The sequence below is a fragment of the Macrobrachium nipponense genome, chromosome 19 (genome assembly GCF_015104395.2).
Source record: "Macrobrachium nipponense isolate FS-2020 chromosome 19, ASM1510439v2, whole genome shotgun sequence".
NCBI classification, from domain to species: domain Eukaryota; kingdom Metazoa; phylum Arthropoda; class Malacostraca; order Decapoda; family Palaemonidae; genus Macrobrachium; species Macrobrachium nipponense.
Genome location: NC_061088.1, coordinates 43,829,538 through 43,854,612, shown reverse-complemented (window position 1 = coordinate 43,854,612; position 25,075 = coordinate 43,829,538). Strand labels below are relative to the sequence as shown.

General features: G+C 43.2%; 1 protein-coding gene across 7 annotated transcripts in view; it reads right to left on the bottom strand.

Moving 5' to 3' along the window:
- LOC135216684 (mitochondrial 2-oxodicarboxylate carrier-like) overlaps window positions 1-25,075 on the bottom strand; it is a 375,795-nt gene that overhangs the window by 128,561 nt on the left and 222,159 nt on the right. For all 7 annotated transcript variants that reach the window (XM_064252094.1, XM_064252120.1, XM_064252146.1 and 4 more), the window contains one exon: window positions 15,423-15,514. In XM_064252094.1, coding sequence (XP_064108164.1) covers window positions 15,423-15,514 — 92 coding nt within the window. The remainder of the gene's footprint in view (window positions 1-15,422; window positions 15,515-25,075) is intronic.

Below are 25,075 nucleotides of genomic sequence, written 5' to 3'. Positions count from 1 at the left end.
TTTATTTATTTATTTAGTGTTATTTTATCCAGTGTTATTTTAGTGTGTTAGGCTAGCTTTAGGTGCCCAGTACCTTGCGTTGGTACAGTTGGGTTCACGTGGTCTCTGCCTAGTGGTTGTGTTGCTACCGCACTCTGGTCCACCCTCGATCACGTACTCCTCTGGGCGCCTTACCCACTCACTTCCTCCCTTCCACGCGGTAGGGAGGGGTCTGGCCGGGCCCTCCTCGGTTTGTAACCACTTAGCCTACTTCCCTCTCTCTCTGAAGGGGGCCCGAGGAGGTCCAGGCCAGCTGGGTGCCTGGGTGACCACTTATAGTCTCGGGTACCGGGGTATCCGATGTGTAAGGGGGTTGGGGTTGGCCACCCCTCCCCCCCGCTCGCCGCGACCAACCCCGGTGTTCCCGTTCGCTCACCCCCCATTCCTCGTTCCTACCATAACGGACGGAGCCCCTGCTCACTAGCCAGGGGCCCCTTTGGTTATGTGATATTACTGGCTCCGCCAGCCGACGGGGTTGGGATCTACTAGTGGTCTCAAAAGCTTGCCTGCTAATACCTTCTTTCCGCTACCGGAGGAGAGCTTGCTTACTTACCCGGACACTCCTCTAGTAGTCGGAAGGAAAGCGTGTCTTACTTTGTTATAGTATGCATGCCCCCTTTTATATATTATCACTGTGGTTGTCTATCATTATCTGCCTCCGCCGTTCTCCGTCATGGTTTTTTCCTCCTCTGGGCTTCTCACCACTCCTGGTTGGTCTCCTTCTCTGTTCCCGGCGTACGCCACGGATCCCAACCAGACCGCCCTACTAACCACACGTATTGCGGTAGAGGATTAGTTTTACTCTAACTTTCATACTCCGGCATGCAACGGAGTTTATGTTAGGCTGTAAGTGCGTAATCCCGATACTCATGAATCCTTCCACTTACAGGCTACCAATTGCCAGGAACCGGGCTGCAATGCAGTCCTCCATGACCCCTGTGGCCACGAGGAGTGCAGGACCCACGCCCCGTGCGCCACTACCCACGGCGAGTTGATTGTCTGGCACCACGAAGCATGCACTATATGCTATGACCTCGTGAGTCAGCTTTTGGACGGAGTGAGTAGGTTTCTGGACAATTTTTCTTACAATCAATTATCTATGTTAGTCTTAAGTCTTATTTTAAGCTGTAACTCCGCCATTAGAGGCTTCATACGGCCCTCTCTTTCAGGCTGCCGCCGTGAAAGAAGTCGCCTTGGCAACCCTGAAGGCTTGGGTAGGCGGCTTTGGAAAAAACGCCGCCAAGGGACAGCCGTACGTACTGGACAAAAAGTTGGCCGTCCAGATCTTTCCAGGAGGGAAAGCGACGGGGTACGTAGACCCCGCCACGGCAGCCCCAGTCATAGCCTCCATTCAGCGGGAAGTGCAGCAGGCGTTTGGAAGTATTTCGACGCATGAAACGGTGCCGGACATCGCCACACTGGATATCAACATTGAGCCAATGGCGGTAGGTGTTGAGGACTTGTTGGTCGAGGTAGGTGCTTCGGGCGCCCAAGGGTTACCTTTGGGCGCACCTGGATCTTCTTCTCCTGTTCCTTCTTCTTCTTCCTTCCAAGGCTTCATGGGATCTGAGATCCCTTCTCCTTCGTCTGCTGCTTCTGTGCCCCCGAAAGTGAAGGGACAGAGAGAGCAAAAGACCCTCCAGAAGACGACAACCAAAAAGTCGTCGTCTTCTTCATCACGGAAGTCTTCGGCATCCTACGCCAATGCAGTGAAGGCGAAGTCTGTATCTTCTCATTCTAGAGGGTCAAGAAGCAAGGCTTCTAAGGAGAAGGTCCGAGCTCCGGCCGAGCCAGTACCTTCTCCGGTAACTACCGGATCCGCTCCGGTGACTCCTGTCGGGATGACAGCACCTAGTGCATTCGATCCCGCCACCTTTTCGGCAGGAGTGTTACAGCAGGTAGGAGAGATGGTCGGTTCTCTCGGTACGAGATTTGAGCAAATGTTTGCTCAACTCTCCACCACTATCAACCAGTCCGGCCAATAGATTCAGGACCTTTCTAATCGTGTTAGAGAACACGATGACCGCTTCGCCGGCCTGAATCAGTCTCCACAGACTAACTTCCCCGTAGGAGGTACTGGTTTGGTCCAGCTACCACCTATTGAATCCCTGCCGGCTTTTTCTATGAACAATACTTGGAGGGTGGCAGCCTATGCTCCCTTCAAGGATGGTATGATTTCTATTCCGGAGTGTGGAACGAGAAGGATTGAGGACTTCGAGTTCTACCCCCCCGGATTGACTCAGCCTTTCATAGGATATGCCAGGCTGACTCAAACAGCGCTCAATAGAGAAGACAAGATCTCTAGAGAGACTGTTTTATACAGCAGGGATCATGCTCAGAGGGAGTGGGTTCACAGCCTGGAGGATTGGGATTGCTCAAATACCAAACTCCAGGCCTTCAAGAGCCCTTTCACCATCTTTGCCACAGAGGAGGAGGCTTCACTCCCCTTTGCGACAAAGATGGTGGAGACGACTCTTCAGGCTGTACTGAAAGATGAACCCATTCTGCAGCTAAGGGAAGCAGAACCAACATCTCCTCTCTTCCCTGCGTTCGGCGAACTGTGGGAGAATCAGCCAGCTACCTTTACAGTGGGAAAACTAAAACCGGACTGTGCTATGGATCAGTTCGGTGAGAAGCTCCCTAGACTGCCTGATAGCCTTATTCAGGCAGAGTTTGATGCTCGGACTAGGCTAGGGAGATCACTTAACTCACTAATCATTACGGAGATGGCTGCCCTCTCGTACGCCACTGAACCGTTGTTTAAGATCCTCGCGAAGTCTCAGCTTCAATCGGTACAGGCAGACGCTTTCGACTTTTTCACAGCCAGGAGAAATTGTCGCAAGCATGTGTTGCAAGAAGCCACCATTAGACACAAACCTAATAGGCTTCTTGCTTCCAACATGTGGGGTGCAGACCTCTTCCCAGAAGCTGCTGTGAATGAGGTACACCACGAGGCTTCAAGGCTTAACCAAAGCCTTAGAGCTAGATGGGGTATCTCATCCAAGAGGAAGCAAGAGAACCCATCCTCTTCTGGTAAAAAGCTGAAAAAGACCAAAAGATACCAGCCATACCAGAAGCACCAGCAGCAGCAGCACTTAGTCCAGGCCGTTCCAGTTACTCAACCGGGTCAGCCTTCGACATCAAAGCAAAACCAACCCATCCTCCTGCTGTCCCCTCAAAACCAGCCCTCAACCTCGTACACCGTCTCCCCGGCTTTCAACTCCGTGTATGAAAGCCAAGCATACCCTACCTTAAATAGGTTCTCGAGGGGAAGCAGGGCGAGAGGTAACTTTCGTCAGCGAGGTTCGGGAAGAGCTGCAAGTAGAGGCAAGCGCTTCAGAGGAGGGCGCGGAGGTCAACCCGCACAGCAGCAGTGAGGCTCCCCAGGTAGGAGGGAGGCTGTTCCTCTTCCGTCACAGGTGGGGGTTCAGCAAATGGGCACAGAGCATCGTGTCCAAGGGATTAGGGTGGAGTGGGATCAAAGATCCCCCACCAAACAAATCATTTTTCCAAGTACCATCAAAGGAGTTGACAGATTATGCGGAGGAGCTCCTTCAAAAAGGAGCTGTGGCGAGAGTCAAGCATCTAAAATTTCAAGGGCGCTTGTTCAGCGTGCCAAAGAAAGGCTCATTAAAAAGAAGGGTAATCTTAGACTTGTCAAAGCTAAACTCTTTCATTCGTTGCGACAAGTTCAAAATGCTGACCATCTCGCAGGTGCGGACCTTACTTCCCCGTGGGGCCGTCACCACCTCTATCGATCTTACAGACACATACTATCATATCCCCATAGCGAGACACTTCCGCCCATACCTAGGTTTCAAACTAGGAGATCAGACATTCTCTTTCAAAGTGATGCCCTTCGGACTGAATGTAGCCCCCAGGGTATTCACGAAAATAGCGGAAGTAGTTGTTCAGCAACTGAGATCGCAAGGGATAATGGTAGTAGCGTACCTCGACGACTGGTTGATCTGGGCACCAACCGTCGAGGAATGCCTCAAAGCCACAAAGAAGGTAGTTCAGTTCCTGGAACACCTGGGGTTCCAGATAAACAAAACGAAATCCAGATTCTCTCCGGAGACTCGTTTCCAATGGCTAGGCATCCAATGGGATTTATCCTCCCACAATCTGTCAATTCCTGTGATCAAAAGGAAAGAAATAGCCAAATCAGTGAGGCAATTTCTCAAGAACAAACAAGCTTCGAGGAGAAACCAGGAAAGAATCCTAGGTTCCCTTCAGTTTGCCTCAGTGACAGACGTCCTTTTGAAAGCAAGACTGAAAGATAGAAATCGAGTTTGGCGCTCAAGAGCAAATGCCAAATCTCGAGACAAGTTGTCAGTGATTCCACAAATCCTTCGCAACCAGCTCCGTCCATGGACAAAAGTGAAGAATCTTGCCAAGACAGTTCCCCTTCAATACCCTCCTCCGGCGTTAACAATTCACACAGACGCCTCCCTGTCCGGTTGGGGAGGATACTCTCAATTCAAGCAAGTTCAGGGGACTTGGTCCGCTCAGTTCCGCCAGCTCCACATAAATGTGCTGGAAGCAATGGCAGTTTTTCTTACCCTAAAGAAGCTCCTTCCCCCAAAGAAGTCTCATCTAAGGCTAGTTTTGGACAGTGCAGTAGTAGTACACTGCATCAACAGGGGAGGGTCCAAATCCAAACACGTGAATCATGTTATGATAGCCATTTTCGCTCTAGCAAACAAGCACAAATGGCACCTATCTGCCACTCACTTGGCAGGGGTAAGGAATGTTATAGCGGACGCATTGTCCTGGTCAGTCCCTCTGGAATCAGAATGGTCTCTAGACATCAAGTCGTTCCAGTGGATATGCAGGAGAGTACTAGGTCTCCAAGTAGATCTATTCGCGTCACAAGCGAACCACAAGCTTCCTTGCTATGTGGCCCCCAACCTGGACCCTCGGGCTTATGCCACGGACGCCTTGTCGATAGATTGGAATCATTGGAAAAGAATCTATATCTTTCCTCCAGTGAATCTTCTTTTGAAAGTTCTGAACAAGCTGAGGACTTTCAAAGGTCAAGTAGCCCTGATTGCTCCAGATTGGCCAAAGAGCAACTGGTACCCCCTGCTTCTGGAGTTGGGTCTCCGACCTCAACGGATTCCCAACCCCAAGCTATCGCAACCAGTACAAATGAGGACTGTGTTCGCTTCCTCAGGAATTCTCCAGACCCTAACTTTATGGACTTCATGAAGTTTGCGGCTAGAAAAATATGCTAACATTGATCCCCAAAGCATCCTTTTTCTAGAATCAGATAAGAGGGAATCAACTATTAAACGATATGACTCTGCCGTCAAAAAGTTGGCATCCTTCCTGAAGGAAACGGACACTACAACCATGACAATTAACTTAGCCATATCCTTTTTCAGGTCTTTGTTTGAAAAAGGCTTAGCAGCTAGCACGATTACCACTAATAAATCAGCTTTGAAGAAAATCTTTCAGTTGGGTTTTCAAATAGACTTAACAGAATCCTACTTTACGTCTATTCCCAAAGCATGTGCTAGACTTAGACCTTCTGAAAGGCCTACTGCAGTTTCATGGTTTTTAAATGACGTCCTCAAACTAGCCTCGGATACTGACAACTCGTCTTGCACATTTATAATGCTACTTAGGAAGACGTTATTTTTATTGAGTCTGGCCTCAGGGGCCAGAATTTCAGAACTGTCGGCTCTATCCAGATACGGGTCATGTAGAATTTCTCCCCTCAGGAGAAGTCCTGCTTTCTCCGGATCGCAGTTTTTTAGCCAAAAATGAGGATCCTCTTGCAAGGTGGGCTCCTTGGAAAGTCATTCCTCTTCCACAAGACCCCTCCCTTTGTCCAGTATTGACCTTAAGAGCCTTTCTATCTCGGACATCCTCCAGATCCTCAGGCCCTCTTTTTATGAGGGAAAAAGGTGGCACCTTATCAGTTAAAGGAATCAGGCAGCAGATCCTTTACTTCATTAAACAAGCCAACCCTGAATCATTTCCAAAAGCACATGATATCAGGGCAGTAGCTACTTCAATTAATTATTTCCAACATATGAATTTTGAGGATCTTAAGAAATATACTGGATGGAAATCACCGACAGTCTTCAAACGTCATTACCTGAAGTCCTTGGAATCATTAAAATTTTCAGCAGTAGCAGCGGGAAACATAGTTTCCCCTGATTCTGCACTGTAGTTGTAGTATAAAAGATCTAGGTCTCCTTTCTACCTACCTTGTCCAACATGCCTCACCCTACTGCTATGCTCTACGTGGTCCTCTAGCCTTAGCCGCTAGGTTCATTTTGGTGGACTGCCCCTTATTTTTTTGCTAGGGGCACCCACATATTGTACAAATAAATGTGCTTCAGTGTTCCTACCCTTATTTTTATGCTAGGGTAGAACACAATGGATTTGTATATTTTGTAAATATTTGATTAATTTTAGTGAATCTCTTTAAATGTTTTGTTTTTTGGTTATCATTGTACTAAACTGTGCTTTCCATTGTTTAATTTAAGCTAGTTTTAAGTAACCTTATATTATTATCATGTAACTGATTCTTTGATTCACTTATATTATATCCTAATCTTATTTTAATTTTTGTTTCATTTTGACCCTTCATTGTCATCTTGCCTGTTTCTCTGGTACTATTTCACAGGCCGACACGAACTGAGCCCAGAAAAGGGATTTTGACGTAGGAAAAATCTATTTCTGGGTGATTGGTTCGTGTCGCCCTGTGAAACCCACCCTGTTTTTTCTTTCCCACCCTGCAGGCCAAGATGGACATCTTTGCAAAGGATGGCCACTAGAGGCGCTGCACTCCGCTTGGCGTCGGTATTAGTAGTAGTAGCGGGCGCATCACCCTTTGGGATCAGCTCTCTCAGGTGGGGATTTTGAGGTGGAATGTCTAAATGGCAAGTGGTTCGTGGTAGTGGTCTCACTCGCCCCTGTTACCATACCGACACTTCTTTTATAGAGTGAGCGAGTCAGTTTTACTGACATTTTCTTGATTTTATTTTTTTCTTTGGTAATTATTAGGTTATTTACCTAGAAATAATGAACTTAAGGATTATTTCACAGGGCGACACGAACCAATCACCCAGAAATAGATTTTTCCTACGTCAAAATCCCTTAAGTCTTCTGGCCACCCAGGAACTGGCCGTCTCCTGAAGAGTCCTTTAGTTCGAGGAATCGAGCGTAGGCATGCAGTATGGAATGTTCCATTGAGTAGATCAATGGCATCATCTACACTTGGTAAATCTTTAGCATCCCCTTCCAACTTACTCAAACCTCTGAATTTTCTCCAATTTGCTTTCTCTAAGCACCATTGTGGTGATCTTAGTACTCTTGGGAGACATGACTATTGGGTGGAATGTAAAGGGAACATATAGTATGTTGCCTTCTTAAATTAATTCGTACTGCCACCGCTTGAAGTGGAGCATTTAGTTTTACTTGGTAGGGTGGAGTATCTCGACGGATGTAGATGAGGGATCCACTATGATTTCCCATTTCTAAATCAAATTTGGTTCTGTAGTGAACATATTCCCTAGGACAAGGGGTATATTCACCTAGCATGGTCTCCTGCAAACATATCCCTACATGAGAGAGCAAAAGCTTTACTTCCTTCTACTTTGCTCGCAGTCCCTGACAGTTCCACTGAAAAATGGAAGTGAATTTATTTATGTGTAGGACCAACATTATGGTTCCTTTTTACAAGTCTGGGAGAGCTCTCTTTTTCTAATAGGGGAGGGCATTTTAACTGGGGAGTTTTGTTGGCTTCTTGGGGTTTTTTAGTTTCTTCACTCTCCATCTCAATAGAGATGGAGAGACAGAAGTGTTCTCTAAAGAGACCACCTTAAGTGTTTTGGTATTGCTGGCATTAGCCAGCTCTGCCTCTAATGAGACAGAAGCACCAGCAAGGACTGGCACTGGGGGACCAGCATCTGCTGGTTTGTCCTCCAAAGAGGAGTTGGCACCAACAGAAGTTGGTACTGGACCAGCACTCACTGGCCCTGCCTCCATAGAGGCAGATATTGGAGGGTGTCTCAAATGACACTTCAAATTTACTCAACTCCATACTGGTGTCTTTCTTGTTGCTTCTAGTGAACCTTGTCTTCACATTCTCATCATCAATTGATTCTAATGAATCAGTTAGCCATTTTTCAAATAATTCTTTATTTGATTCTACCTTTGTGCTTCCTAACTTGGGTTTTTTGATTTCTCTTTCTTTTGGTTTCTTAGTTTTGTCACTACAGAGGCAAAACTTAGACCGGGTCTTACAATCTTTGCTTTGGTTCTCTCTCATGCTTCCTTAATTGTTGTTCTTTCTATTACTCTGATTGCTTGGATTTATTTTTCGAGTAAATATACATCACACTGTTGAGATGATGATCCATATCCCTCACCACAGTGAACACAATTAGGTTCCCTGTGCACATACCATGCTCATCCTCTCCACAGTTTTCACGACTGCAGGATTTTCTTGCAATTTGGATCGGCATGAATGTAGGGTGTGTCCAAAATGCTGGCAATGGAAACACCTTCTGGGTCTCGGGATGTACTGCTTTATCTTAAACCTATGCCAGGCTGTTAAAAGTTTCTCCTCAGAGAAAGCCATCAACTGAGGTGCATAAATCAAACCCTTGCTTGAGTTCAGGCTGGAGCGGGGAGTGCACTCAACTGTAACTCCCGCAAGGTCTGGCAATCCCATCAACTTAATGCTCTCCTCTGGGGAGATATGCTTTCTACTAGGAGCATATTACCATTTTGGGGTGATATTTTTGGCTGTCTGCCGCAACATTTCATGATTTCCCTGTGTGCATGAAATATGTTTATATTGTCACATTTCAAGCTTCAAATTCAGGCATTTACAGAAAGAATTGGGTACAAAGACCCCCAGGAACTATTTATTTCATTGCAAATGGTTCCAGTGTGACAATACTGAGAATTCCTGGATGTATTCCTTTCCGCAAAGCTTTGGGTCGTCAACTGTGTCCAGCTGTCATTTGGCCCAGGGGTACTACATTGATCATGGGGACCGTTCATGAAAAATGAAGTTTAAAAAAAAAAACACATACACACAGACTGCTGCTGATGACTGAAAAGGCACCAATGACTTCATGGGGCTCTGTTCTCTGCTAACAAGACCAGTAGGAACTGACTCCCAGACGTCCATCCCTTACCCTACCCAAAGAGGGATAGCGCCAACATATCAGAAAGGCACAAGTATAAGCCTAACCCGCTTTTTGGGACCGAGACCATTACTAGACTACAATCATCCTCATTCTGACTATGTTGGTGGGCATACTGGAAAATATGCAGGGAGTCCTACCCCTAATAGCAGCCCATCCCTGGAATCCATGGGCTGATCTCAGGGAAAGTTCTGTCTTCAGGGTGTCAATATGGCATCATATCAACACCATTCATGTCCAAACATCATCTGATTGGGTGACACTCCCAATCACAGTTCCCATTTAGCTTCAAACACGAACCCCAATCCAAGGCATGATACCCTTTCCTTTCAAAGACAGGAAACTTAATGAAAGTGAAAATATCCAGGGTGGATAGCAATATGAAAGGGAGCTGAAAAAATAAGCAGGAGGAAGAAGTAAAAACAGAGTAGAAGAGAAAGAGGACAGAGAGACATTTAGAGTCAAATGGGAGAGATTTGAGAAAATGTGAAAGATAGTAAAAGAGGGAAAATTAAAAGTATGACAGTGAGGGTTGTAGGACGTTCTGTCAGGACCCGGGGCACCTGTGGGAGTAGTATTGCAATCCCACAGAAGCCAGGGTCCCTTATCCCCAAACTCTGTAAAGGAATCCTGCTCGAGGGGCAAAAGTAAGTGAATATGGAACAAAGCGAGCCATGTACTGCTTAAATACTCAAGGAGAATCAACCAAAACGCGACTGAAACTCGTAAGATCCAAGCAGAGGAACTGAGGAGGAAGAGATGACATATGCCAGAACGTCAGCAATGACGTCGCAGAATGCCAGGATAGAGTATCGGATGGAGTGAACAGGTAGTATGACTTCACCACGTAGCCTTGACAACAGTGAGTGCCGTCTGCACGGATGGGGATGCTAGAGCCCTCTTGCATGGTAATGTCATGCAAGAGTGGTGTCATCTGCACAGATGAAAAAGATAAAAGTTTCTTGCATGACATCATCACATAACTGTGACAACAGTTGGAAAGTCTACACAACACTTAAAACAGGTGATTACCAAGAAAAGCAAGCTGTGCTATCACCAGGCTAACCCACTCTAGATAAGTAGGCAGCAGAAGAGGATGAACTGTTATTATGAAAAGGAATAATTGTCACTCGGTGACAAATATGAAGCGGTAGAGGGGAAAACTGAGCAAGACGATATCAGAGGCAAAAGATAGCAGAATAACAGACACACGAATTACTGAGGTAAATGTAATGTCTGAATCAAAGTAATGTCTGAATCCCTAACTCTGCCAGTTCACATAAATCACAACCACCCTCACTGTTGGTGACACTGGAGCCAGAGAATGTGAGCACCAAACCACTACATAAACAACTTGCCCAGAGTTGCTTGGTTGTCTGGTGCTGAACCAGGAAATGGTTGAAAGAGGTGTCAAAGGGCACAGACCTTGGTTCCTAGTAAAGTGAGAAAACCAACTGACACAGGGCAGTCCAGAGGGTGGGCTACAGAGATGCCAAGGCTTCAAGACCTTTCTTGTGGGGAAAATGAAAAAGGCCAAACATAGGGGGGGAGGGGGGGTTTTGGAAGAGGAGGAGGAGGATATTGGTCCTAATATATTCTGTCAAAATTTTAAGCAATAAAAGAATATATATCAATTATTATTTTTCTCCAGAACCCCATAGGGAGGAAAAGAAGGCAGAGCAGAAGGGGAAAGAGGAATTAACCTAGACTATCAGGTAGGTTAATGGAGGATGAGAAGTAACACCGGAATACAAAAGGAAAGGGCTGAGTAGGTTAACGATGTACCATAACTAATTGTCTACTTAAAACTATCAGCCTCTAGCATCTTCCCATACTTCAATAAATTTTCATCCTCTCATCAGATACTCATAATAAACCAAACTTGTGCCTCAGCGGCTAGGCTAAAACAGACTATATGGTCATTTTGCAAACCCAAAACATTTGGTTTCCACAAACTCTGTCCTATGCAGCCTAATGCTTTCATATCTGCTTAACCCTCTTACGCCGGAGCCCTAAAAATCAAAACGGCTTCCAGTTTATGCCCGGGCCCGGTTTGGATGTTGAGCGCGGAAGTGGAAAAAATAATTTTTTCAAAAAAATTACAGCGCGGCGTACTTTTGAAGATTAAGAGTTCATTTTTGGCTCCTTTTTTTGTCATTGCCTGAAGTTTAGAATGCAACCATCAGAAATGAAAAATAATATCATTATCATATGTAAATAATGCGATATATGGTAGCGAAAAAAAAAAATTCATACATAATTGTATTCAAATCACGCTGTGCTGAAAACGGTCAAAGCTAACCAGTTACTTTTATTTGCGTTGTATTGTACACTAAATTGCGATCATTTTGATATATAATACATTGTAAAACAATAAAAGCAACACCGGAAAAATATTATCACAAAATGATGTACGAATTCGTAACGCGCGGACGCAAAAAAATATTTTTTTTCAAAATTCACCGTAAATCACAATATTGTTCTAGAGACTTTCCAATTTGTTCAAAATTAAGACAAATGATTGAATATTATGATACTGTAAGAGTTTTAGATTAGAATTGCAGATTTCGACCATTTCGGACGAGTTAAATTTGACCGAATGTCGAAATTTTAATATATATATTTTTTCATATGCACATATTTCGAAGATGGAAAAAGCTACAACCTTCAATTATTTTTTATTGTATTCTTCATGAATTTGCGCGCATTTTGATATATGAAACTCTATAAAAAGGCTAATATGAAAAGGAGCAAATATTAGGATAATGCCATGTACGTATTTCGGAGACTTGCGGGCCGCGAATCGGCGCGCGGAGTGAAGGTAAATATATTTTTCAAAAATTCACATAAAATCACAATATTGTTTTAGAGACTTCAAATTTGTTTCAAAATGAAGAAAAATGAAGGAATATTACTAGGCCGTAAGAGTTTTAGCTTACAATTTGCGTTTTTCAACTATTTCGGTAGAGTCAAATTTGACGCCGAACGTGGTTTTTTTCTATTTATCGTGATTTATATGCAAATATTTCGAAAAAAGAGAAAAAGCTACAACCTTCAATCAATATTTTTAGTTGTATTCTACATGAAATTGCGCACATTTTCATCCATATAAAATCTTTATGTAACAGCTAATTTTAAATGGTGCAAACATTTCGACAATCGCACAAAAAAATTCTGATTTTTTCGGAAGAGTTACCGCGGGAACGTATTTTTTTTTTTTCCTAAATTCACCATAAATCAAAATATTGTGCTAGAGACTTCCAAGTCGTTGCAAAATGAAGGTAAATGATTGAATATTACTAGAATATAAGAGTTTTAGCTTACAATTGCGTTTTTTTCGACCATTTTCGGTAGAGGTCAAAGTTTGACGCCGAAGTTGAAATTTTTGCACTTAACGTTATTTATATGAAAATATTTCAAAACTGATAAAAGCTACAACCATGGATTGTTTTTTGTTGTATTGTGCATGAAATTGCGCACATTTCCATATATAAAACTTTATGTAACGGCAAATTTAAAAGGGTGCAAACATTAGGACAATCGCACGAAAAAATTTATCGGAAGAGTTATCGCACGAACGTAAGGAAAAAGTTTTTTCATAAATTCACCATAAATCGAAATATTGTGCTAGAGACGTCCAATTTGTTGCAAAATGAAGGCAAATGATTGAATATTACTATAATATAAGAATTTTAGCTTACAATTGCGTTTCTCGACCATTTCTGTAGAGTCAAAGTTGACCGAAGGTTGAAATTTTTGCACTTATCGTTATTTATATGAAAATATTTCAAAATTGATAAAAGCTACAATCATGAGTATTTTTTAGTTGTATTGTGCATGAAATTGCGCACATTTTCATATATAATACTTCATGTAAAGGATAATTTAAAATGGTGCAATAATTATGTCAAAGTGACGAAATAATTTCCGAGATGTGTCACTGATACTTTTTAGTGCGATAAGAAAGAAATTCGCGCTTGCGCGCCTGCGTAGCGATTGTAAACAAAACAACGCCTTGATCCGTGAACTCCCAGCATCCCCCAAGGCGCGTGATACAAAAGTTTTCGGCTGGTAGGCCTATAAGTATTTTTCCGCGAATTTTTAAAAAAACTTTTTTGAGCCGACGTATGATACGTCCAATCGGCATACGGGAGACATTTTGACTCGACGTTTAATACGTCCAATCGGCGTAAGAGGGTTAATGATGACATAATGCAAAAATATAAGAAAAAGCATGTTACCATACAGGAGAAAATAAGCTAGAAACCATCAAAATATTATTAATGCTGATTCACCATCTGTATAAGAGCACAGCATGAAGAAATCTGACTCAAATGTAAATATTCCAGCACCACCTGGTGGGAACAGGTGATTACACAAAATCCTAGTAGGTTAAACGATCGTATTTTGAGTTTTTTTACATTATTCATTCCAAATAATACAGAATACCGTTCCCTTTCACTAAGCATTTAGGTGTTTCATCAAAAAGACTACCTCTAGAGGTAATTTTCTTGGCAAACAGCCACTAAAATTTATAATTTCAAACTTTTCTTCCAGGGCATTTTTCCTTTCATTAAATTCGTGAACCAGCAATCTTACCACTTTTTGTGAGCTGTTTTCTTTGTATCTCTTGTGGCATTCTTTTTGCCACTCACCTAATCCCATTTTTCACTTTACAATGGTTTCATAAATTCTGATTAACTCTTCAGTGACCAGTTCTCAAGCTGCTTCTAACATCTTGCTTAGTGCTGACGGACCACTATTGATCTTTGTCAAGCTGACATCCTACAGTTCATATTGTTTTCAGTTTATCTTCTATATACTCTTTCCATATGCCATTTTTTTCCATGACTTTACTATTCAAAGGATATTTCTCCATCCATTATGTTTTGATTCCCACTCAATTCCTCCAACATTTTCCTCTACAGGTGACACAGTGGAAAACATAAACAGAAAAATACAGATTGCTAAGATATCTCAAACAGGAATAAACTGAATGTCTGGCATAATTTTTCCTTTCATTTGGTTAAAAAAATTTATAATGATATTGAATTGAGAGCTAATGTTAAGGATATGCTTATCATACTTAGTACTATGGGAAACTTGGAAAAACCATAACTTAAATAGTTACTATACGTATAGGCAATGAACAGTCTACAACTGGAAGGGTACACTATCAGAGAAGCATGGTGCTTTACAAAAACAGATCAACAACAAAGCATATGAATGACATAAAATAAAAAACTTACAGAAGGGGAAAGGGTGCCAATGCACCCTTTATCAAGGACTAACTTTCACTCTTAGTGTTGGTGAGTAGTGTAGGGGGTATTACCATGAAAGAAGGGGACAAGAATTCTCACACTCATGGATAACAATTTAAATTTTCTGAGTAACCATGTTAGGTTACCAGCTTTAAAGTGAGTTTCGGGCAGTCTAAGACACTGGTTTGTATGTTTAAGCATAATAAGGGCTGAGTACTACACTTTGTTATTCTTCCCACCCAAATACACTCTTAAATTACAACTACTCTCCACACTATCCATTAAACAATTGTTTTGAGCATATTCAAAATTTTCAAGATTTTAGATTTTTCAATTGTGCACATTCAAAAGCTACCCAGCTTTCTTTTAATTAGCACCAAATTCATGTTTACCACTGCAATTACAATACTTTAAGCAATGTGAAATGTCTATTTTTACGGTAACAAGGGTACACAGACTACAGTGGTCCCCCTGTATTCGTAGGGGATGCTTATAAAAACGCTAAAAACATCCTATTTTGTTAGTTAAAACTCAAGAAAAACCACTAAAAATTTGTATAGTACTTGGTTTTTCAAGTTTTATCACAAAAATTGCATTTTATGATGAAATTGGTAAAAAAAACCAGGAATTTGTGGATATTTCTTATAGAAAAATAGTACTGTGAATTTTCCGCGAATAATGCAGGGAAACGTTCCCGAGAGAAATCCGCGAATGTGTGAGTCAGCAAATCCGGAGAACGCGAATACGGGGGTCCACTGTATTTCTAAAGAGACATGAGGTAAACTTACTTTGAAGTTTAATGTGCATCACTGGTGTGCATAGAGGTCAAAGGAAATGAGAATAAATTACCAAATTTAAAAACTGATCCTTAACATTACATAAAACAAAGTTTAATGTACAATACCCACCCTAATCAACAAAATAATTTTACTGAATCTGTTTTGATTACCTGTTTGCCTGTTGAGCAACTTTGACGACTTCAAATGGATTTACAAGTATTGCTTCAGTTGTGCCAGAACCCAAACCAGCCAAGAAAAATGTCTGCAACAGTGATATTGTAAATTACTATGTAATTAACCACTTATGAAAGTTTTGTTAATGTCTCTTGTCATCATACACACAAAATAGTTCACTATGATAATTTTTGTTAACTAGTACAAATATTACATAACTGCATTATACAATGCAGAAAATATATGTACAGTGGTACCTCAGGATACGAAATTAATCCCTTCCGAGGCGGCCTTCGTAACCTGAGTTTTTCGTATCTTGAACCGCATTTTACATGTAAATTGCCTAATTCGTTCCAAGCCCAACAAAAACACCCCAGTAAATTTTATAATAAAGTTAAATTGACCAATAAACAATGAAATACAACAATTTGGACCATTCAACACCTAACAAATTACATATACAGGCAGTCCCCGGGTTACGACGGGGGTTCCGTATTTGAGATGCGGATGTGTTGTAACCCGAAAATCGTTGTAAGCTGAAACATCACCAAAATTCCTAAGAAAACCTTACTTTTAATGCTTTGGGTACATTAAAAACTATGTAAACTGCATTCTTATTACATTTTGCATAAAAAAACCTTCAAATATTGAATATTTTGCATTTTTGGTGTCATATTTCTTCTGCCAGATGAGCGTTGTAGGAGTCATAACCCTGGAAATAATTTCTGATGAATATAATTGTAAAGCGCCTTAACCTCGGAACGTCGTAAGCTGAACTCGTCGTAACCCGGGGACTGCCTGCACTACTAATATGTACTACATACCTGTAAATACAGTGTATTAGTGTACATGGTATACAAGAAATACTGTATGTACATACGTACAAATGTAGTAAAATGTGGAACCTTACCTCTCGAGTGAGGCGATCTCCGAAAGTGGCGACAGAGGAGGAGGACAAATGGCAGAAAACTTGAACACTTAACTTTACGAAACACATTAAAAAATGTCAGGAAACATTAACACTAAACTTTATGAAACACATTAACAAATGGCTTCAAACGTTAACACTTAACTTTACAAAAAACTTAAAATCGTATTTCTTTTTTTTTTCTTTTTTTGATTTTTACATTTTTTTTACTTTTTTATACTTTACTTTTTTTTTTCTTCAAAATTTCAATTTCTTCACCACTTTCAACTTTCTGTTTTTTTGTAGTATCACTTGGATCTTCCTGTTTGCTTACTCCCACTAAAGGCCTCTAAAAAATAACTATCCTAGGAAGATTGCTTCTGCCTGCTTTTCACAATGTTTCTGAAACGACTCAGGCAAACGTCATCGAACTGCACTAGCGTACGACCTGTGTAAGCCTTTTCGGGGTGTCTCTTTTCTACAAATGATTGCACCTTATGAAAAGCAGCTAGAGCATCCTTAATTTCTGCCATTGTTATAGGGTCGTCCTTTTCCTACTCGCCGCTGCTAGAGAAATCTTCTTGAACGATGTTATGTTGCATGGCCTCCAACTACTTCAAGTCATCCGTCGTAAGCTCCTCTTGGTGCTCCTCGAGAAGGTCATTGATGTCGTCCTCGTTGACGACTAGCCCCATGGACTTGCCGAGAGCAACGATCTCGTCAAGATCTGGTTGCGAAACAGTTTCAGGATCGTCAACTGTTTCTGAATCTGTACCAGCTTCGCCCACGTCGAATCCCTCGAAGTCTCAGGCGGATACAGCATCAGGCCAGAGTTTCCTCCATGAAGAATTCAAGGTTCGCCTCAAAACCTCCTGTCAAGCTTGATGAATGAGTCGGATGCATATGACTGTCGAAATGCTCCTTCCAAAATTTACGCAAGGTGAGGTTTGTGGTATCGGCGATGTCGAAACATCTCTTGAAAAGATGTTTCCTATACAGCTTCTTGAAGTTTGATATCACTTGCTGGCCCATGGGCTGGAGGAGAGGGGTGGTGTTAGGCGGAAGATAAAGAACCTTGATGAAAGAATACTCTGCTAGGATATCTTCCTCGAGGCCAAGAGGGTGAGCAGGGGCATTGTCCAACAACAGCAGACATTTCAGAGGGAGGCGCTTCTCTTCCAAGAATTTCTTCACTGTCGGGCCGAAGCACAGATTTACCCACTCCGTGAACAAAACTCTCGTTATCCAGGCTTTCGCATTAGCCCTCCACATCACTGGAAGCTTCTCCTTTAGCACTTTGTGTGCCTTAAAGGCTCGAGGAGTCTCCGAATGATAGACAAGTAGGCGCTTCACCTTGCAATCCCCACTGGCGTTCGAACAAAGTGCAAGTGTAAGCCTGTCTTTCATAGGCTTATGGAGGGTAGCTTCTTCTCGTCCTCCGTGATGTACGTCCGACGAGGTATTTTTTTCCAAAAAAAGGCCAGTCTCATCACAGTTGAAGACTTGCAGAGAACTGTACCCTTCGTTGATCGTCATCTCGTCGAACGTCTTAATAAAGGCTTCGGCCGTTTTCGTATCCAAGCTGGCCACCTCCCCATACCACACCACCAAATGGATGCCAGTCCGTTTCCGGAATTTTTCAAACCACCCATGAGAAGCCTTGAAGTCTGGGGTTGGCGTTGATGTCCCTTCCCCTCCATCGTCTTCGGCCTGGGCAATCAAATCACCGAAAATAGCGCTGGCCTTCTGGCAGATTGCCGTCTCGGTTATCGTATCGCCAGCGATTTCTTTGTCTTTTATCCATACAAGAAGAAGCCTGTCCATCTCATCGTGCACGTGGCTCCTCTTGTTGGACAAAATAGTCACGACCTTGGAAGGTGTAGCTGCTTTGATGGCTTCCTTCTGCTTAAGGATGGTGCCTATTGTCGACAGATTTCGTCCGTATTCCTAAGCGATCACACTCAACCGCATGCCAGCTTCATACTTCTTGATAATTTCCATTTTTGTCTCCATAGAAAGCATCCTCTTCTTTCTGTGTGGCGGTGACTACCATTAGGAACCAATGGGAGAGTGGGAAGTTGGTGGCGAGTCTACTCAGTTGGCGGCGCACGAGTTTTAAAATTGTTCTCGGCGGTTCCGGGAGAATCTCGGGACTTTATGGCAACAACCTTTCGTAACCTGAATTATTTTCGTATGTAGAGCCAAAAAAATCTTCGTATTTGCTTTCGTAACTTGAATTTTTCGTAAGCTGGGACTTTCGTATGTTGAAGTACCACTGCAATTGATCTCTACAGCCTTAGAAATATCCAAGCAACCAAGAGTCAGTCTGTTTCTGTCTTAATATTCTTAAAATGTAAGAAATGTTCTTAGTATTTTTAAAATGTAAGAAATGCTAACATTGATACTATCACAATCAAAAATGACAAAAATACAAATATAAATGTATAATTAGTACTAATTTCAAAATTGTACTTAACATGCTTTATTACATAGCTAATAACAAATTATACCACTTCCTTATCAGCAATGTTTGTACCCTCTCACCACCACCAATCTCAAATAGCAAATTTTTTTAAGTAATTTGTATTTTCCCTAACATATAAACCTGAAGAACTTTACACAGGATTTAGCTTGCAAATGGAAGCTGGAAAGGCAGTTTAACTCTCAGACTCCACTATACCTTCTGGCCCAGGTGCCAAAGTGAGGGGTGGCTGAGGTGGGTAATTAACATAAAGAACTTAAATGTGTGTGCTAGGAAAAATACAAATTACTTAAAACATTTGCGACTTGTTCCTACACAAATACAAACCTTTGTTCTTTACACAGGAGACTTATCCATTGGTGGGAGGACTCTGGTTACTCTCTGAACCGACTAGCTAATTTGGCCCTCTTGGGAGGTACCTTCCTGGTCTGGAGGAGCTGCACCTATAGTTTGTTGAACATATGGGATGTTACAACTAGACTTCTGGGCATTAGTTATGAGTTTACTGTCATTACCTGGTGAAGGTTGAAATAACCAGTATGTATATATCAGAGGCAGTAAAACATACTATTAAAACTAGTGGGTTTGTTTCATTGTCTGTCCCCCTCTCCCCTTGTCTAGAAAGAGGATTGCCTTGCATCCAACCAATCTAAAACTTAAAGATGATGGACAGGGTATCCTGTTGAGTAACTCACCAGCAAACCCCAGGCATCCAGCACATGTCGGCTTTGCAGTTTGACTCTCTACCCTAAGCGAGAGACGAGAAAAGGGATCTCTCTCTCTCTCTCTCTCTCTCTCTCTCTCTCTCTCTCTCTCTCTCTCTCTCACAAATACCTTAGGAGAGAAGCAACTTGCCCCTTAGGGGAGCTGGGTGAACTAAACAACTTGTTGGGCAGCCACCACAGGATCCAAGGACTTGTGGGCAACATCCACAAGATAGGAGAAGGTGAACGTGGTCTGGGACAACCACACCCCAGCTCGTAACATCTGTTGAACTGACGGGTTCTTTCTGGATGCTGGAGTTGAGGTAATGCAAATGGCTTTGTGAGCTCTTGCCCAGACTCTGCCCATTTTACTTGTCAGATAAGATATATGCTCACTTAGCCACGAAGAGATCATGTTCTTGGACGCCTCTTTCTTAGTCAAGCCAGTAACAACAAAAAGGCACCGATACTCAGGCCTGAAATGCCAAGTACTATTATGAAGTACTGCAGCACCCTAAACAGCACTTGTTAGCATCTATTCTGGATCACTACTGACAAAATCCTCTAAGGATGGGGTCAAGAAAGACTTGAATAAGATGTCAGGGACCAATGGATTCTGAATGGTTGCTATGAATTCCAGGGAAAACTAGTAATATAGATCCCCATCCCCTTGAGTATTTCACTTCTAGAGATATGCCATGAAGCTCGCTTACTCTCTTCAACAAAGCCAGGCCCAAGAAGGAAGAAGATTCTCTTAAAGGCTCACTCAGGGGATGAGTTAAAATTCCAAAGTTCTAGGGTGGGCAAGACTGTTTGAAATTTCTTAGGAGCTTGGCAGTCAACCATGAAGAAGAGAGATTTACTTCTTTCACCTTAAAGATGACCAAGGGGCAGGCCTATAGCCTTAGTGGTTGAGACAGAAAAGCTTCTCTCAGCAAAGAAAGACCAGCTGCTACCAGCTGAAGAGTCACTCTGATTGAAGACATTTCCTTCACAGTATGACAAAAATGCCTCTTGCCTGTAAGAGACACTGGATAGTTGCCAGGTATGAAGCATTAGCATTTCCACTGTCTGGAGTTACCCTTGATGTGCAGCTGACACAGAGGGCTGTGCCATGAAGGACTCTCCCTTGGGACCTCAGATAACAGAGCTAGCAGCTCCAGATACCATTCTGCATGTGGCCACTTGGGAACCACCAGATTCAACCACGGTTTGGGGATTCAACTCGAATTTTGGGATTCAACCTGAGTTTGAGGTGGTCGACACCGTTGACTACCTAACAAGTCAAGGAAAACGGAAGGAAGGTGTAAGCCAATAGATTGTCCAATGGGTGCTGGAAGGCGTAAGGTCTATGCTTGAAGCTCCTGGAGCTTGGGGAGCCTCCACAATGCTGGGGTGTAACGACCATTCTGCCCCTATCACCTGACTCTGGTGACTGAGCTTGTCTGCTACTACGTTTTAGGTATCCAGAATGTACCTGGCAGACAGCTTTACCAATAGGGTGGTACCAACTGGTGTAGCAGTAGGGACATCAGTCCCCTTTACGTGTTGGCGTATGCCACTACCACGATATTGTCGCTCATCACCACAGAGCGCTCCATCACTCAATCCTGAAACTTTTGAAGAACTAGATAGACAGCCTTCAATTCCAGGATATTGATGTGGAGGTGCCTGTCATTCTGGTCCCACACACCTGATGTTACTAACTCTTCCAGGTGTGCCTTCACCCCCTTCCAGGTGTGCCCTCACCCCTTGTCAGATGTGTTTGAAAACAGAAGAATCTTTGTATGAATGCCAAGAAGCATTCCTCCAGTGAGGTTCTTGTCACCTAACCATCAACTTAGACCTCTTCTTACTTCCTCCAAGAACGCTTTCAACCTCCACGGAAGCAAATGGAGGTGAAGCTGCCCAAGAGGGACCAGCTGCTCCAAAGAGGAAAGGTGACCCAGAATGACATGACACTGCTGAGCAGTTCTTTCTGTCAAAACAGGAAATTTTGTGCTGATGTGAGTCCAATGGAAAAATTCTCACTGCTGCCATGTCTATCAGCATGCCAAGGTACTTTACTCTGCTTGGGCATGAGATCTGACTTCTCAAAAGTTTATCACCACATTTAGGTCATGGCAAAATTTGAGATGGTTTCTGTCCCATAGCAAGGGTGGCAATAAGCTTGCCAGGACCAGTCAATCGTCTAGATACCACAACAGATGCATCCCATGCAAATAAGCCCAAGCAGAAATCAACATGAACACTCAAGTGAACACTTGGAGGCTGGTTGAGAGCCTGAAATAGAGTGCCCTGAACTGGAACACCATCTCAATGGATAAATGCGGGTACTTCAGGACCAATAGACGGGTTTTTGAAAATATGTAACCTTATAGGAACAACAAACACATGAAGTTGTCCATTCTGATGGAATCTAACACTAAGTAAACAATTTATATCTTGAACTAGTTCAATGCAGAGAAGTTGGTGATCATTCACAACTTCTACTGTGTCTTTCCGAAGCATCACATTTCACTTCCCCCAAAAAGGCAAGGTCTTTCTGCAAGTGGGGAACTAAGTCTGAAACTGGAGTGAATCAAAAGTAAGGGGTGGTGGTACTTGAACAGCTCACTAAGCAAACCCCATATCACTGGTAGCAAACAGAGAGCAGCTTCCTCACTTCTTACCTTTGCTTCCCTTCCCTTATTAGGATGGATGGAGAGCTGAAAGGGATGTGACTGCTCATCTTCCACTACGAGGGCACAAGTAGGCTTGGTTCCTCTATGAGGGAGCCTGATGAGAAGGGCCAGCCTGACCTGGCCACATGAAGACCAAGAGGTTTAGACACTGTTTGGTGGACAAACGTTTTGCTGTTCTTGACTTGAACCCTTTCCAATACAGCCTACAATTCACTCCATGGGAAAAGAAAGGCAGATCCTCGCAATGGTCCATTTCTGAGAGCCAAAGCCACCTCTGGTTCAATGAAACAAGCGAGTCAAGACAGAGCAGTCTCTCACCTCTTCCCAGCTTAGGCCACAAGTTTGCCATTTGGTGGGCAAGACAGGTGATAGCCCTACCTTCAGTTAGCATCAGTCTTTCGAAGGGGGCATCTTCTTCGGTTGTTCGTCCTTGCATCAAGCATGTGATCTTGGCTACCGTAACTGACCAAAGATTGAGCCAAGAGACTGTCTGGAGTGCTGACATGGCAGTTAAGATTCCAGGGCTGCCACCTCTGTTTGCAAGAGGGAGACTCCCTCTGCACATAGATGGTCGAGCACTTAACTGGGACAGAGATGAGTCAAGTCCAAGTCCAACTGGGACAGAGATGAGTCAAGTCCAGGTCCACCTGTTTCACTGGAAATGGACACTCTGAAGGGAGGTAATACTTGCTCTTGAGAACCAGAGGTGGAGGAAGTCCCTTACTAGACTGGCTAGACCAGAAAGACCCTTTTTGACAAGAATCAAGATAATTCACAAGGTATAAAACCCCACTAGCAAGTCTTGACTGTGGCAGACTGATCTGTGCCTGGAGTTCCTTCTGCAAACCCCATAAGGACTAGATGGCTGAAGAATGATCTTCAGCACAGGCCACAGTCTCTTCCTTGAGACCAGAGAAATGATGAATCAACAAAATGCCTCCGAAAATCGGCCAGGGAGGCATATGACCCTTGGGTCCCTCGAGTTTCAAATCCTTCAGAGTGGCTCCCTCTGTAGAAGGACACTTGATAGAGCCCCCTGACAATCCCTCTACTACTCAAGAATACAACCTGTCAGATCTGAGAACTGATCCAGAAATGGTAACCTCTGTGGTGGAGCTGGGATGAGTTTAAGAGTGGCCGTGGTCCCAAAGCCCGGGCCTGTCCTCCCCCGAGTAAACTTTGAGGTGGTAAAGGGGACAGGTGAGAGATCAAGAGCATCATTGCTCAGTTTAACAAAGACTGAAATCTTGCCAAGTGACTAAGGCTGTGGGCAGCTGTCAACCAGAGGTGACAACATCCACACAGGTTGGGGAGAGCAGTCCCACTCACACAACTGGGGATGGAGGCAATCCCTCAAGTATGCTCCAGTCTTCCGAGAAGCCAGAGCTTCTACAGGAAAGGAAGACTGAATGAGAGACCTCTTCATGCTAGGTCTGGGCAACCAGGTCTGGTGGGCCAAGTCACTTTCCCTGGACCCCTAAGCCACTCTTTGAAGAATGGGAGGGTGGGAAGTGGGAGAGGACCTGCATTCTCACGTTTCACCTTCTCTCAGTAAACTGTGCTGGCAGGTAGGACCAGGTCTATAGACTGGGGACCCTTGTTGGCAAATGTAGGGGTACTACACGGTCGGTATCAGTATGCAAGAGGTCCAGAGAACCCTGGGTAGGGGTTGCACCCTTGCACTCAGCAGCCAGCACAGTGGTACTACAGTACCTACAGTGAGGACATCATCAGTCCTCTGCTAGCAGTGAACTCAATATGGATGACTTCCTTCTCCTCTTCCTTGACTACTACTACTTCCCAAGTGCAGCTAAGGTCAGCACTGCAGAGAGCAATCAGAGGAGGACGTCCCTCAGAGATTTAGACAAAGGTATCACCTGCAAGCACATTTCCAATGTGTGTGGGGAGATATTGAGAAAGTGGGGGTTGTCCAGGAGCCAGTGAAGACTGTGACCGTTGAAGTCATCATGGTCACAGTGTGGTAGGCCGAGTTTGGTTTGTAAGAAGAGTTTTGTGTTTTTAAAACAGTAGTGCTTAGTTTTTAAGTTGCTGTGTTGGTGTTTTTTGGTTGTTTTTGTGTGTGTGTGTTTTTTTTTTGTGAATGTCTGATGTGAAAGTTGGTCTAAAAGTTTCTTCTTTCTCTTTTTTACTTGGTTTGCCGAGTGTGTCTGGATAGAGTTGATTTGCTCCCCTTCAACCATCCCAAAGTGTAAGTGGCTTGAGAAGTTAGAATTATAAAAGATGCCTATAATAAATGGTAGAAGAGCTGTTGCAAATAGAGAACGGGACAATATAGCAAAGTGATAAAGAACATAGAGAATGTGAAGCTGCTAGATAGCAAAAAAGAGCCAAAAACACTTGGTCAAGCCACTCTTCTTCCCATTCCTCCATTACCGTAGTTATCTACTGACAGGAACTGTGGTGAAAAGCCTGTGTTGGAGTTGTTGTTGGCTTAACTTGTGGCTGTAGTATTTGATGAAACAATAAAAGGTGCAGAGTTAATACAGTGGATTACATGACGCTAAACCCAAAAATTGCAGATCTCGACACACTTGCCGCAAATAAAATTCAACAGCAAGTGGAAAGAAACAAAATACTAGGCGTTGATCTCTCCCATAAGGAAGAAGGATATTGACAACTTAGTATTACTGATTGATGCTGAGCAAGGTGACTTTCCATCTGAAGAAGTCTCAAAGACCATAGTTGGGGGAAAACTTAGTACCGGAAGGGGTTCTTTTGATAGTATTAAGACAGGAGGATTAAAGATTTAGACTAAAGAATTAAATTAGGGTTCTTTAATTAAGTTAAGGTTCTTTAGATAGGGGGGGGGGAATCTAAGATAAGTTTTGAGGTACTATAATATTAAGTTAGG